Source organism: Phodopus roborovskii, unplaced genomic scaffold, assembly GCF_943737965.1.
Source record: "Phodopus roborovskii unplaced genomic scaffold, PHOROB, whole genome shotgun sequence".
Classification (NCBI taxonomy): domain Eukaryota; kingdom Metazoa; phylum Chordata; class Mammalia; order Rodentia; family Cricetidae; genus Phodopus; species Phodopus roborovskii.
Window position 1 is genome coordinate 5,801,224 of NW_026126515.1, and position 15,312 is coordinate 5,816,535.

General features: G+C 44.2%; 1 protein-coding gene across 1 annotated transcript; it reads left to right on the forward strand.

The window, feature by feature from the left end:
• Window positions 1–130: 130 nt before the first annotated feature.
• Window positions 131–13,292, forward strand: Coq6 (coenzyme Q6, monooxygenase). The gene is made up of 12 exons (XM_051196325.1): window positions 131–332; window positions 4,303–4,437; window positions 5,322–5,380; window positions 5,791–5,914; window positions 9,417–9,547; window positions 10,155–10,262; window positions 10,341–10,403; window positions 10,689–10,796; window positions 11,517–11,719; window positions 11,794–11,909; window positions 12,054–12,220; window positions 13,171–13,292. Exons 1-12 carry the CDS (start codon window positions 146–148, stop codon window positions 13,198–13,200), a joined length of 1,431 nt encoding a protein of 476 aa, XP_051052282.1. The 5' UTR covers window positions 131–145; the 3' UTR covers window positions 13,201–13,292.
• Window positions 13,293–15,312: the final 2,020 nt, after the last annotated feature.

Here is a 15,312-nt window from a genome sequence, read left to right on the forward strand (position 1 = left end):
CGCTAGCTGATTGGTTTATTCTCTTCGCTCATCTTACTTCCGTTCTAAAGAAATGGCTGAAGCAACTCAGGGTTGAAGGCCTCTGCCCCGGAAGCACTGTCCCGGAAAGGTCCGTGGGGAGTCCAGGGCGCAGGCGCAGGTCACTATGGCGGCCCGCATTGGCTCGATGGCCGGCTTGCTGTGCGTCCGCTGGTGGAGTGCCGGGCCGCTTGCGGCCGGACGAGGCACTCTGGTTGCGTGTCGGCGTTTGGCGGGCTCCTCGGCCGACACCGTGTACGACGTGGTGGTGTCAGGAGGAGGCCTGGTGGGCGCTGCCATGGCTTGTGCCTTGGGTAGGTGCATCTCGACAGTGGCAGGACTGGGCTGCAGAGGACGAGCTCACAGAGGGAGTCGGGATGCTGTACTAGAGACCAAGCGTGCCTGTCCTGGTGGTTGGTTCGCTACCCTCCCAGGGGAGCCCTCGGGCCCGCAGGAGTGAGTGTGGTGCTCCAGCCCTGTGGGATCAGAAGTGGGCGAGCCTTATATGTCAGTCTGACCCTTGAACTGGCCAGGATTTATGAGCAGAGCACCACGGGAGGCTTTATAGTGTTGGATAGTAAATCAGGTTGGACTCGAACTCACAGACATTGCCTGCTTCTTTCTCCCGACAGCTGGGATTAAAGGTGTGCACCGCCGCCACCCGGCCCTAAAGCTGCTTAAGATATAGTTCACATAGTTGTAAGTCCTCCCACTTAAAGCATGCAGTGCAGTCCAGTGAGTTTTTAGTACATTCGCGGAGCTCTTCAATCACTACAAGTTCTAGCACATTTTCCTTACTCAAAAAAAAAAAAAAAAAAAAAAAAAACACAAAACAAAACAAAAATCTTGAAACTCATTAAAAGTTACTCCACTTTTCCTCAGCCCTAGACAGCGACTCTTGATAGTTGTTTAATGTAGGTGAAGGTATGCTTAGTGTTTTCACGGCTAGTCCATGTTGCAACATATATCAGAACAGTGCTCTCTTTGAGGGCCGAAACAATACTCAGTTGTGTGTATGTGCCACATTTTGTTGACTCGTTTATCAGCTGATGAATATTTGATTTGTTTTCACTTTGGCCTATAACAGGTAACATTCTGTGTGGACATAGCCTTGATTATATTGAGTCTGTTCTCATCAGTGGAATTTTTGGGTTAGGTGCTAACTAATGTTTTGAAGAACCGCCAAACTGTTTGGGAGATTGAACCATTTTACATTATCAGTAGGAATGTATGAATGGAGGAGAACTTTCTGTATGCCGTGAACATCAAAGCCGTTTTGGCCAATGGGCAGACAGGACTACCAGACTAGGAGAATTCTGGGAAGAGGAACACAGAGGAGTGGTGAGGGAGATGCCATGTAGCTGCATAGGGAGCAAAAGGTCCGGGCATCACCGGTAATCGAAGACCATATAGAGGCACAGATTAATAGAAATGGGTTAACAGTTAAGAGAGAGCTAGCCAACAAGAAGCTTGAGCCATAGGCCAAGCAGTTTGTAATTAATGTAAGCCTCTGTGTGTTTATTTGGGACTAAACGGCTGTGGGACCTGTCAGGACAGAAACTTATGTCTACATTTCCAGTTTCTCCTGATCCTCACAGCACTCACTACCATCTGTCTTTTTGTTTGTCCTCTTAGTGGGTTTGTGTTTATGTTTCCCTAATGACCAATGATGTTGACTAAATTTACCAAGTATGGGCATTGTGTGCCACCATTCCCGGTCCCTTTGAAACTTTAGTGTTCGTATTTTGGTGGCTTGCTCCTGTGTTAGATTTTTCTGTCCTTTTTCCATCTTTCCCAGTGCCGCAGGGAGGGCAGGCAGCTTTGCTTTTATCTTATTAACATTCACACACAATCCCGTATTGTGATTGCTTCCTTTAATGTCTTTCTTAGAACAGTACATTTTAAAACTCAGGAGTTAAAAATAGGTGGTAAAAAGCATGGTGGCAAACTCCTGTGATCCCAGCACTTGGAAGATAAAAGCAGAAGGATCAGAAGTTCAAAGTCATCCTTGAGTTACACAGTGATTTTAATTCAGTTCAGCATCAGGTACATAAAACCCTGTTAGTAAATAAATAAATAAGTAAAACCCAAACAAACAAAAATATGTAAGTAAGGCATTTCCAATAGTTTTTGTTTCGGTTTTTTTTTTTTTTTTTGAAATAAGGATCTACCTGTAGCTCTAGGTGGCCTGTATCTTTTAAGAGACTTCCCTGCCTCTTCCTCCCTAAAGTTGGGATTCTAAGCACATTCCTGATTCATATAGGTTTTATTAATTTTCCCCTTCAAGTCCACTCTGTCTTCATTTATTCTTCTTCAAACTCACAATTAATTTATATTTCAGGCTTGTAATTCCCTGTCACATTGAGTTTGGGAACAGTTCCATACATAATTTCTCTAGTGCACTTAAATCCATTCTTGTAATAAATGTATCATTCTTTTTGTTTTACTTTGAGCCTCCCTCTCTGGGGCTCAACCAGTCCTCCTGCCTGAGCCTGAGTGGCCAGGAATACAGGTGTACACCACTACTCCACGCCTTCTTACATTACTTCTAAGTGTTTTTAAAAAGTCATTAAATAGTTAAGAAGTAAAATACATCACCAGGCTGTGCTTTATAATGGGTTTAGAAATCTAACTCTTTTTGTTTGTTTGCTTTTTGGAGACAGGATTTCTCTGTATAGCTCTAGCTGTACCAGAACTCAGAGCTCTACCTGCCTCTGCCTCCCCAGTGTTGGGATTAAAAGGCAAGCATCACCATCGCCCAGCCACGGTACTTCTTTTTAACTTTATTGCCAATAGCAAATTACCTTCTGGTTCTTAGCTTTCTCAGATTCTGGGGAGACTGCTCCAGAACCTCACCCAGTAACAACAATTCCAAGTTCCATTTCTCACTGAGGATGTTTTAGATTTGTAGTGTACTTTTTAAAAAAATATATTTATTATGTATAGTGTCCTGCCTGCATATATCCCTGCAGGCCAGAAGAGGGCACCAGTCTCACTATAGATGGTTGTGAGCCTCATGTAGTTGCTGGGAATTGAACTCTGGACCTCTGGAACCATCTCTCCAGTCCCTAAATAATAAATTCTTTATTCTTTCTTTGGGCTTCAGTGAATTTGTTTACTTAAAGACTCCACTGTTCTATGTTTCTTTTCCAGTTCCCCTGCTCCTCGCTTTCTCCTGTGTGTAAGCGCTCAGTCACAGCCTAGAGATGCAGCCCCAGGCCTGGCTCATGCGAAGCTAGTGCTGTGTGTGCTATTGAGCTGTCTACATCCAGGATCATGAAATGTCAGTTTTAGTGTGTTCACTCCGAGGTTAAGAGATAGATGGCTACATTTTTTTTTTTTTTTTAAATTCTTCTAGGGAGTTCTACTTGCTGTTAATAAACTTTTCCACTGTTCGCTTCTTTGTGTGTGGCTTTCAGTGAGCTCTGTCTGGAGACACCATACCGTGGTGTGGAGGGTGGCTGTCTCAGCTGAAATGGGGGAATTATGCTCTTGTTTAGGATAATGGCTTTTTTTTTTTTCCTCCTAGGAAATTGAAATTATTATTTTTGCAGTACTGAAGATTGAACTAAGATGTCAAATTTGCTAGGCATACACACCACCACTGAGCTATACCCCCAGGCTAGAAACTAATTTCCAAGGCTAAGAGACTAGTTAATCGTGCTTCATTTTGTTCAAGTTTTGTGTTCTGTTTGTTTTTGAGACATGTTCTCATTCTGTAGCCTAAGCTGACTGCAAAATCATGGCAGCCTTCCTACTTTAGCCTTCAGGTGCTAGGATTATAGATGTGAGCTACCATAGCCGGTTTATATTTGTTTCTAATTGAAGACTTAAAACATAAAAGTCATATTTACTGATGGTGTGTCTTCTAATCTTTTGATGCGTACATATATTTCCTAATTCCAAACCTGCAAAAATATTTCTTTTAACATTTATTATTTCTCTATGATGAAAACTTTCAAATTTCTAGCTTTTAGAAATGTATAACACACTGGGCTGTGGTGGCATAAGCCTTTAATCCCAGCACTGGGGAGGCAGAGACAGGAGAGTCTCTGGAAGTTTGAGGTCAGCCTGGTCTACAGAGGGAGTTCCAGGACAGCCAGAGCTATACAGAGAAACCCTGTCTTGAAGTGTGTGTGTGTGTGTGTGTGTGTGTGTGTCTGTGTGTGTGTGTGTCTGTGTGTGTAACACATTGTTATTAGCTGTAGTTGGCCTACTGTGTAATTAAATCCTTGGCTTTCCTAAAATGATTTAAAATGTTAATTCTTTCTTTGTCTTATTTAGGACATGATATTAATTTTCGTGACAAGAAAATCCTGTTGCTGGAAGCAGGTCCAAAGAAAGTGCTGGAGAACTTGTCAGACACTTACAGCAACAGAGTCAGCTCCATTTCCCCTGGTTCTGCAACCCTTCTCAGTAGTGAGTAGACGAGCCCATGTGCTGAGCCTGCCTCCTTCCTTCTCGGCCTCCCCATAGGGCATAGAGCTGTCCCATAGGGTAGTCACCACAGCCCGTGTGTGATTCAAGCGCACAGTGGGGAGTGAGCAGGTGGGCTGGCTGCGGTCTTAGCTGAGGATAAGGACTGCTGTCAAGTCTTGGTCTGGAGAGGACATCTAGAGACATGTGCTTCCATCAAGTCACCTCACTCATGATGTAGGCCATTATTATTTGCTCTACAGATTTTTCTTTTTCTTTTTTCAGTTTCTCAAGACAGGATTTCTCTGTGTAACTGCCTTAGTTGTCCCAGAACTCACTCTCTAGACCGGGCTGACCTGAAACTCCCAAGAGCTAGAATTAAAAGCGTGCGCCACCACGCCTGGTCCTACAGTTTTGTATTTATGACGTTCTACCTGACATTTTATTATTTTCATGTTCATGTTGTCTGTTTCTCCAGCTAAAATATCAGCTGCACAGGGAATTTGTTTGGTCTGCTCTGGACCTAAAAGTATAGCTGGCCCTTGATGGATGCTCAGTAAATGTTTCTTCAAAGCACAAATCTCCTCAGTGCTATGAAGAGTTGAAAAAAATAGTCTTTAGAGCATTTATACCTAATAAGCTAGCAAGGCAAAAGGATGGGATTGGTTTAGTTTTTCTTCTTGACTTTGTTCTGCTGTGATCTGGCCTGTTGATTCTTCACAGCTGGGTAATCTGGGACTGAGAGCAGAAGGGCTTGACCCTTGACAGCGCGCAGCTTTTCCCTTCTGTTTTTGGAGAACATTGGAAACAACCTCCTACTTCACAGGATGAGAGCGGGAAGGGGCCCTGGAGCGCAGGTCCATGTGAGGTCACTGTCTCTTTTGTAGGTTTTGGTGCATGGGACCACATCTGTAACATGCGGTGCAAAGCCTTCCGGCGGATGCAGGTGCCTCCTTTCACTTAACCTTATCAGGATGACTGGGTCTGTCTCATGTTACCTTGTTAGATATGCTTTCTCTGAATCAAAATTTAATTCAGTGTGTGGGGGCATTCTTGAGAATCTGCTTAGTTTTTAATTAATTAATTTGGTCTTTTGAGGTAAGGGCTCAGGTAGCCTAGGCTTGAACTTGTGGCTGAGGCTTGCCTGATCAGTCCCCTATGTCCACTTCCCAAGCGTTGGGCTCACAGCTGTGCCCACCGTTCCTGACTCTGAATCTTCTCAGCTTATACCCTGCCAAAGAGGCTGCCAGCCTGGGAAGGGCTGCCTCCTTCCCGCACTGGGAAGCCATGTTCAGCCTTGGTTTGAAATTCCGTTTCATTTCTTTAGGGTTAATGCACTTTCTCATGTGTTTGCAGGTGTGGGATTCCTGCTCAGAGGCCTTGATCATGTTCGATAAGGACAACTTAGATGACATGGGCTTCATAGTGGAAAATGACGTCATCATGCATGCCCTCACCAAGCAGCTAGAGGCAGTGGCAGGTGAGCTGCTATCCTTATTCCTCTCTGGGAGTGATTGCCTCTGCATTTGCCCTTTATAGACCCTTAGAAAAGACCCTTTCATAAACACTAAATAGCCAGGTGTGTGACACCTTTAATGCCAGCACTGGGGCGGCAGAGGCAGACAGATCTCTGTGAATCTGAAGCCAGTCAGGACTGCATAGTGAGTTCAGGCCAACCAGGGAAACATAGTGAGGTCTTGTACCAAAAAGAGAAAAAGGAAAAATGATAAAATCCTTTTAGGATTTACCTTTCTTTTTTTTTTTTTTTTTTTTTTTACCAGCTTTATTAAAAATAAAACAAAACAAACAAACAAAAACTTATATACCATAAAATCCTCCCATTTTACTTGTGTAACTCAGTGACTTTCAATGTTTTTGTAGAGTTGTGCAACTATTGCCACAGCATCCTTGGACTGTTTCCATCACTCAGAAGGAGCCCTCACACCTACTTGTTGTCATCCTCATCCTTGCCTGAGCCCGTGCTTGCATCTTTCTAGCGCTGTCTGTTCTCAGCAGCTCAGATGGGTGAATCCCACGGCTGGATTAGTGGATTGGTCCTACCTCTCTCAGGGTGTTTTTGAGATTCAGTCACATTGCAGCATGAACTCCTAACACACTTCTTTTTATTGCTGAATAATGTTCCATTGTGTAGATATATCCGATTGGATCTATTTATGCACCAGCTAATAGAATTTGAGTTGTTTCCACTTGGCAGTTGGCGAATAGTGTTGTGGCCATCTTGTGTGATGGATGGTTTGTTGTTTTGTGTTTCCTCCAGTACTCAGGATTGAATGCAGACTTGAAAGCTAGGTAATCTCTCTACCCTTCTGCTGTTTCCCCCAGCTCTCTGTGTACTAAGTTGTTCAGGCTGGAGTTAACTCTGTATTCCAGGCAGGTTCTACCTTCTAAGTGCTTGTCTCAGCCTCACAAACAGCTTGCTCCAGCAGGCCCAGCAACATGTGTTTTCATTTGTCCTGGTTGGACATGTGGAGGCAGAGTTGCACTGTTGTATAATAATTCTGTATCTAACATCCTCAGGATGCTGCCCTCTAGAGGCTGAGTCTTTTCACCTTTCCCTGAGTTGAAGCAGCTCAGTTTCTCCACAGCCTTCTCAGTGCTTACTGTCTTTTACACTGCGGCTATCCCAGTATGGCCCATTGTGCTTCTGACTCTGTTCACCTAAAGAGAAATGATGTTGGTGCCTTTTCATGTGCTTATTTGTATATCTGCTTTGGAGCAATAGCTATTGAAAATCTTCTGCACGTCTAAAAATGGGTCACTTATGTTTTTGCTTTTTAGTTAGAAGGGTTCTTTGCATATTCTGGATATAAACTACCTGGAGATGGATGAATTGCTCTGTGTATCTTGGAATTCAAGTGAGAGACAAACTGGAAGAAATTTACGCTTTTTTTTTTTTTTTTTTTTTTTCCCTTTCAGTCTTTTAAGACAGGATCTCATGTAGCCCAGGCTGACTTTGAACTCACTGTGCTCAGGCTAGCCTTTAACTCTTAGTTTCCCTGCCACCACTTCCCAGATGCTAGAATTAGAGGCATGTGCTACCATGGCCAGCTTAACAGGTTTTTTTATATAGGATATTGTTCATTCATTCATGTAATGGGCCACCATCTAGCTTTTAAAAATAATTTAGGATTGGGCAGTGGTGATGATAATGGGCAACTTTAATCCCAGCACTTAAGAAGCAGAAGCAGGTATATGTCTGTGATTTCGAGGCCAGCCCAGTCTACAGAGTGAGTTCCAGGACTAGACAGAGACAGAGAAACCCTGTCTTTAAAAAAAAAAAAAAAAAAATAGAACTGCTGGTATGTTTTGTTCATAGATCAGTTGTCTACTGTTTAAGGCCTTGAGTTCCATCACCAGAATCACTGTATGTGTGTTTTAAATTCCTTGAGGTATGACTGATGTATAAAAAACTAGCTATTTAATGAATAGAACTTGATGTATTTAGAGAAGGAATTCTAGGGCTAGAGAGCTGACTCAGTGATTCCTTGTTGCTTTTCCAGAAGACCCAAGTTTGGTTCTTTTTTTTTTTTCCTCTTCCATTTTTGTTGTTTTTATTTATGTGCACTGGTGTTTTACCTACTGGACTTACAGACAGTTATGAGCCTCCAAGTGGGCAATGGGAATTGAACCTGGGTCCTCTGGAAGAACAGTCGGTGCTTTTAACTTCTGAGCCTCCAGCTCCCCCCCCCCCAACTCCCACTCCAAGTTTGGTTCTTAGCACTAATGTTGAGTGGCTCAAAAATCTGCTGTGGGATATATTTAACGCTTCATAGGGGGAAAAATGTTTTTGATGGGGTGACTGTAAATGTTATGGGGGTACTATGCTGTTATATTTAATAATACGTACATTGTGTTATGTTCACATTTGAGTAAACATTTGTTTTTTTCAAATAATTTCTCATATCTTTGTGACATTCAGAGTCTTATTTATTGCTAGTTGGTGGTAGCACACGCCTTTGATCCCAGCACTTCAGAGGTAGGGGCAGGCAGATCTCTGGTCTACAGAGCTGAGTTCCAGGACAGCTAGAGCTGCTACACAGAGCAACTCTGTCTCAAAAAATAAACAAATAAACAGAACAGCATCTTATTCATAGCCTGGGCTGTGGCTCAATAGTAGAGCTTTTGCCTGGCACAAACATGCCCCTGGGTTGGATTCCAGTACTACAAAACCTCTTTCTTAATGTGTGTGTGTGTGTGTGTGTGTGTGTGTGTGTTACTTGGGATTAGACCTGGGTTTTACAGCATGCTAGGCAAGTGCTTGATTCCAGTACTACAAAACCTCTTTCTTAATGTGTGTGTGTGTGTGTGTGTGTGACTTGGGATTAGACCTGGGTTTTACAGCATGCTAGGCAAGTGCTTTCCCACTGACCTACATCAGTGTCATCTGTAGCTATTGTCCCTTGTGATTGTGCACCAGAATTTATTTCTCCCATCTAACTATAACTTAGCATCCAAGAAGAAAATCTTTTGAGGTATGACATATTTCAGCCTGTGTGTTCAGAGTAAAACTAGGAGAAGAACCTTAGGCTAACATTTTCTCTGTCTCTCTGCCTCTGGCTGTCTCTGTCTCTCTCCTGTGGTGGGGTATTGACTCAGGATTTCACTGTGTATCTCTGGCTGTCCTAGAACTCCCTCCCTGTGTAGACCAGGCTGGCCTCAAACTCATAGAGAGGTACCTGCCTCTGCCTCTGCTAGGAGTAAAGGCGTGCTCCACTATGCCTGGCTAGTGCTTGCTCTTTTTAACCTTCTGACATTGAGTGGTTCCCTGGCTTCTGCTCTTTACCAGCAGGCCCTGGGCCACAGTGCTAATCATTTGAGTTAATTTTAGATCTTGCTTTTTTTGCTTGTCAGTGACAGGACAGGGCTATCTGGGGACCTTGTTTTTAGACTACTTCCAGTTTGTGCTCAGTCCTTTACCCACCTTTCTGATGTTTTGCCTCTTTCTCTTTTGACTTCTCCAGACCGTGTGAAGGTTCTCTACAAGAGCAAAGCTGTTGGCTATGCCTGGCCTGGCCCATTTTCCATGGCAGACTCCAGCCCTTGGGTCCATATTACCCTAGGTGATGGCAGCACCCTCCAGACCAAACTGTTGGTAGTTGAAGATTCTTCCTTTGTCAGGGGTCTTGCATGTCCACACCTTAGATTCTATAGTCTGTATTTTCAGATGGAAACCATGGGTTGACTTTAGGGTATTGTTTATAGAACACCCAGCACCTATTCAAGGCAGCCCAAGCTAAGATGGTCTTACACCTCCTGCATGGGAAGCAACCTCATGAGCCAGCTGAGTAGGATAGCCAGGACAGGATGGAACAGGAGTGTTGGGAACTCAGGCCATGTTTTTTTTTTTTCTGTCCCCGAAGTCCCAGTGCCATTCATCATCTCCTTGTGGCTCTCATTTTCTTGTTTCTCTGTTTCTGCTCACCAACTTTTTCTGTTAAACTTCAGTGCCCACTCTGTGCCGAACTTTTCTAGTTCATGTATCGAGAGACTCTGTTTCTGGCACCTCTTGGTTCAGATAGCCACTTTGGTCCTATTAGCTCAGGCGGAGGTACTGTTCTTTAGGGTTATCCCTGTAGGGCTGTGAGTGGGACAGGCCTGGTAGTTTCTACTCCAGCGGGAACTAGACAGAGGGGCAAAGAAACTGGAGCAGTTTGGTTTGAAGCAGTTGTAAGACTTAGCAGGCCCTTGTGTCCATGCAGATTGGTGCTGATGGGCACAACTCGGGAGTAAGGCAAGCTGCTGGGATTCAGAATGTCAGTTGGCCCTATGACCAGTCTGCTGTGGTGGCCACTCTGCATTTATCAGAGGTAAGCTCTGGAGCTGCTCTCTGGGGACCTTGTCCTGAGCACCCAGTACCCCTTACAAGAGCTTTCCTTTTATTGTAGGCCACAGAAAACAATGTAGCCTGGCAGAGATTCCTCCCCTCTGGGCCCATTGCTCTGCTCCCGGTAAGAGATCCTCTGGCCAGTGAGCTCAAAGGTAGCTAGCCATAGCCTTTGACTCCACTTTCCTTCAGCCTGGTGTAAAGGGGCTGGTTCCAGGCAGGCATTGCTTCTGTTCCTCGGTTTCCTTTATGCTTGGAAATGTCCGAGTTCAGAAGAGGCGGGTTTTTATTGCTGCTGCTGTTTTTATTTTAGAACTATCCCCCAGGCTGGTCTGACATTCGTCCTGCTATGTGCTGTGATTACAGGCATGCGCCACCACACCAGGCTGATGCTCTTCTTTTCATACAGCTCTCAGATACTTTGAGTTCCTTGGTTTGGTCCACATCACACGACCATGCAGCAGAGCTGGTCAGCATGGATGAGGAAGAGTTTGTGGATGCCATCAACTCTGCCTTTGTGAGTACCACCTGTCCGATCCTGGAGAGATGAGGAAAAAGGAGTAATCATGCAGCTCCCCTTAGCGAGTACAGTCCTTGACTTAGATTCTGGGAGGGCATATAGGGAACATAAAACAATGGAAACTGTGGGCTGTTATGCTGGTAGGAAGGCCTGCCAGGTATGTGGGCCATGTAGATATCCTATGCAGCTTAGCCCCTTGGAATAGTGCCTTCTATGTAGTAGGTTCTGGAGACAGACTTGAGACAGGCCCTGCCTTCAGGAAGTACACAGTCAAGTGAGAGATAATGACAAGTACAGTAACAGATGCATGTATGCATAGGATGACATGGAACAGAGAGGAAGGTGTAGAGGTGTTCATTAGGTAGTGGAGGGTGTTCTATGCTTTACCTAAGCTTAGAGGCAGAAGGATAGATAGCATAGGGTAAGCTTTACTATAGCTACTTTGTGGCTGTTGCTGGGGACTAGTGAAAGGTAAAGTTTGATTGTAGTCAGGAGCCAACCTAGAAATACTTTGGCATGATGCTAAATAAAATTTGTGGGGAATGCTGGGAAGTGGATTTTGCATGTGTTTTAAGGGGTTTGTCACTCATGAACAAGATCAGTTTAGGCTTGTTAGGTAGCATGACCCATAGCTTTGGTTATAAAAGGGGGTTGAGTTTTCAATTATTTACTAATCACTAATCAATTTTCACCATTTGGGGGCTGATTGGCACGTAGTGGAGTGATGCTCACCACACAGACTTTGTCGACTCGGCCAGCACCATGATGCACTATGTTGTCTCCCTTCTGAAGCCCACTAAGTTCTCAGCTCGTCAGCTGCCTCCAAGTATAGCCAAGGTGGACGCTAAAAGCAGAGCACTCTTCCCTCTGGGGCTGGGACATGCCGCTGAATATGTCCGGCCTCGGGTGGCACTCATTGGGTAAGAGCATAATGGAGCAGGCCACTCCTTTCTGTGTTGCTGGAGGCCACACCTGAATGCTGCTTTATTCTTAGTGATGCAGCCCACAGAGTCCATCCACTTGCAGGACAAGGTGTCAACATGGGCTTCGGGGATATTTCCAACTTGGTTCGTCATCTCAGTTCAGCCGCTTTCAATGGGATGGACTTAGGTAAGGTCAGGTACCCTGACATCATGTAAAGGTCAGGGCTGCCAAACTGAGCTAGGGAACAAGATGTCGTAGTGTCTACTGGGGGAGGAGATCTGTTACTGCTGGAGTAGCGGTTTGACTTTTCCTCCTGCTTTTTAACTCCAGGTTCCATGAGCCACCTCACAGGCTATGAAACGGATAGACAGCGTCATAATACTGCTCTTCTGGCTGCTACTGACCTATTGAAAAGGCTCTATTCAACCAGTGCCACTCCACTGGTGCTGCTCAGGACATGGGGCTTGCAGGCCACTAATGCAGTGTCGCCTCTAAAAGTAAGTGGCCACTTAACAGATCTCCAAGATTTTTCCTTACTGTGGAAGAACTGCAGAAATTTTAAATTTCTTTGGATTAATTTTTTTTGTGTGTAACATTATTTTTATTGCAGTTTCTTTTGAGATAGGGTCTTATGTATGTAGGCCTGGCTAGCCCTGAACTGGCTAGATCTGAATGTTTGATCTCATTGTGATCATTTGCTTCTGCCTGCTGTGTGCTGGGATTAAAGGCATGTGCTGTCATGCCTGGCCACTGTACTCGGTCTTCCTACCCAGCTGGTTATGAATAAAATTCCCTGCTGGGTTTGTTAGTGTCCACATCTAAGGAGTAACTTGAAATGTGTAGGAAGGGCTTAAGAATACAGGGCTGTGGTTAAAAGCCCTGACTGCTCTTTCAGCACTCATATGGTGGCTCACAACCATCTGTATCTCCAGTCCTAGAGGACCCAATGCCTTCTTCTAGCCCAAGTGTACTAGGTATGCATGAGGTGCATAGATGTACAAGTGGGCAAAACACCCATACAAATTTACATAGATTAAAAATTACAGGACAGGAGAGGTGGCCCAGCAGAGCGTGCTTGCTGCTCTTGCCGAGCTCAGTCCCGTCCCCAGCACCCATGCTGGATGACTAACAACAGTCACCTGTATTCATGTGTGCGCATGCCACAGCAATCACATGGAAACAGAAGACAACTTTCAGGAGTTAATCTGCCCTTCCACAGAGGGTTACAATCATTGAACTGGAGTTGTTGGGCTTGTGTGGCAAGTGCTTTTACCTGCTGAGGCTTTGCCAGCCCTGTTCTTCTAGCTGAAAGGAAACAGGGCCTCCTTCCTGGATGGGGCTCCTGCCATGTTTCTCCCTTAGTCACCACAGATATTCCATTATGAAGACACCTGTCCTCTCCTCTGCAGTGACCAAGTATCACTCACTCCCTTTCCTTTTTCTCCAGGAACAGATAATGGCCTTTGCCAGCAAATGAGTGCTCCTCTTGTAGAGATCATGTTGATGACAACATCTAGCCCTGTGTCCATCTATGTGTTCCCAAGATTGTTTAATAAATTTATACTAGAATTTGTGTCTAGTCCCTTCTTCTGCTTAATGGGCCTGTGCAACCAGAACATTGAGTGACAGATAAGGAAAAACCCAAAGGAAAACAATTTGATTGAAAGGAGCTTTTTATTACTAAGTTAACAAATTACTGAGATGTCCTCTCCCTCATTTTCACTTGGTAACAATCCTTTATAAACAGAATACTTTAATGCTGGTCACAAATTTATACAATTATCTTGACAGAGTAAGAATTAGAAATACTTGGTACATTTTTGTTAGAGTGTTGTTTTAAAATTAACACCGGCATGCTAATTACATACAAATTGCCTTGACAAAGTACACTGCACTTTAAGGGGGAAGCAAGACAAGTAACAGCCAGATCTTACTAATGCTGTAGACCTTATCACAGTACCACAGTTCAGTTGTTTACAGCATCCTCTGTTCGTTCTGTTATTAAAACAATAGACAACCTCAGTGCACTTGCAGCTGCCGAGGCCTCAGGAGCAACCATCTATGGACAGTGCAGGTGGCTAACGGGGCGGTTTATAACTTGGAGTTTTGAAACACTTACTGCACAGCACCAGACAGGCCTCCAGAAGAGCACTTTATCTGTGTTAGATAAGAATGTCTTGCCCGGAAATGTTTTGAAAAGAAGAAATAAGAAAGTCTCCTTTTCAATCAAGCTAAACTGTTTTGGAATAGCTTTTGAAGGGATAAGACAGCTGTTGCAACAGGACAGCTTTTTAAACAATGTGGAAAACAATACAGAGTAATGTGATGTCAGTAAACCCAGAAACTGTCCCCAGAATAAAAGATGGAAGCTTCTGGGGAAAACTGCCAGAGACTATCAGGACAAGGTCACCTTCTGCAAAAAGGAAGCCCTGATAAGAATACTGACTCCAGTATGTGGGGGACAAAGTACAGGGTGAGAGCTGTAAGGCACACTTTGTAAGAACGTCTTTGACTCAGATGTTCTTCATATAAGAGTGACAACACACACAACATCCACCATGCACCAGACCACATCCCTAATAGTGAGGATGACACAGCATCCACCATGCACCAGACCACATCCCAGGTATTTAAAGTATATTTACATTTTCACAGAGATGGGACTTGCCAGCAACATCAAAACACATAGGACCCTCTTAGTAAAAAAGGCCCATATTGCCGGGTGGTGGTGGCACACGTCTTTAATCCAGCACTCAAGGGGCAGGGGCAGGTGAATCTCTGTGAGTTCCAGGCCAGCCTGGTCTACAGAGTGAGTTCCAGAACAGCCAGGGCTACACAGAGAAACTGTTTCAAACAATAACAAAAAAGGCCCATATATTTTTTTTTCCTAAAAAAATTAAGACCCCAAATTGTATTAAAAAGAACAAACTGGTAATCTCCAGATACTGATCAAGATTAGCAGGATGTATGCAGATAAATTTCTGAGGTAAGAGTCCATCTATTTAAGAGTTCTGGCAGTATCTAAGGTAACCAACCAAAGATGTCTATGGGATAGTATGCACTTTACAGATACAGTGCCTGTGTCTGAGGCTTCAGATGTCCCCTGTGGTAGAAAGACCTTGAACTCACTTGTCAGCTGGAGCTGTCTGCTTTGTTATTTAGTGCTGGGGATTGAATCTAGGACCAGACATGCTTTACCACTGAAAAAAAAATTTTTTTTTGATCTTTTAAAAAAAATCTGTGTATACAGTATTTTGCCTACACACCTGTAGAGGGCACCAGATTCCATTACAGAAGGTTGTGAGCCACCATGTGGTTGCTGGGAATTGAACTTAGGGCCTTTGGGAGAGCAGTCAATGCTCTTAATCTCTGAGCCATGTCTCCAGTCCCACTGAAATCTCTCCCTTTTAAAACTTGGAGTGTCTTACTGAGTTGCCCAGTGACCTCAAACTGGCTATTTATCAAGTCTGGTTGTAACCCTCCTGCGTCAGCTCCAAGTTAGCTATGATTATAGGCCTGTGCTGTAAGGCCTGTTGTAGAGCTTACTCTTGGGGAAGCAGCTCTGTTTCTCTCAACTGCAATAGTATTT

Bases quoted from the DNA above. Each gene is read 5' to 3' on its own strand.
- Coq6 (XM_051196325.1), top strand. From the start codon at position 146: ATGGCGGCCCGCATTGGCTCGATGGCCGGCTTGCTGTGCGTCCGCTGG. The intron at 10,263-10,340 runs GTAAGCTCTGGA...CTTTTATTGTAG, and splicing joins CCACTCTGCATTTATCAGAG to GCCACAGAAAACAATGTAGC. The intron at 12,221-13,170 runs GTAAGTGGCCAC...CTTTTTCTCCAG, and splicing joins ATGCAGTGTCGCCTCTAAAA to GAACAGATAATGGCCTTTGC.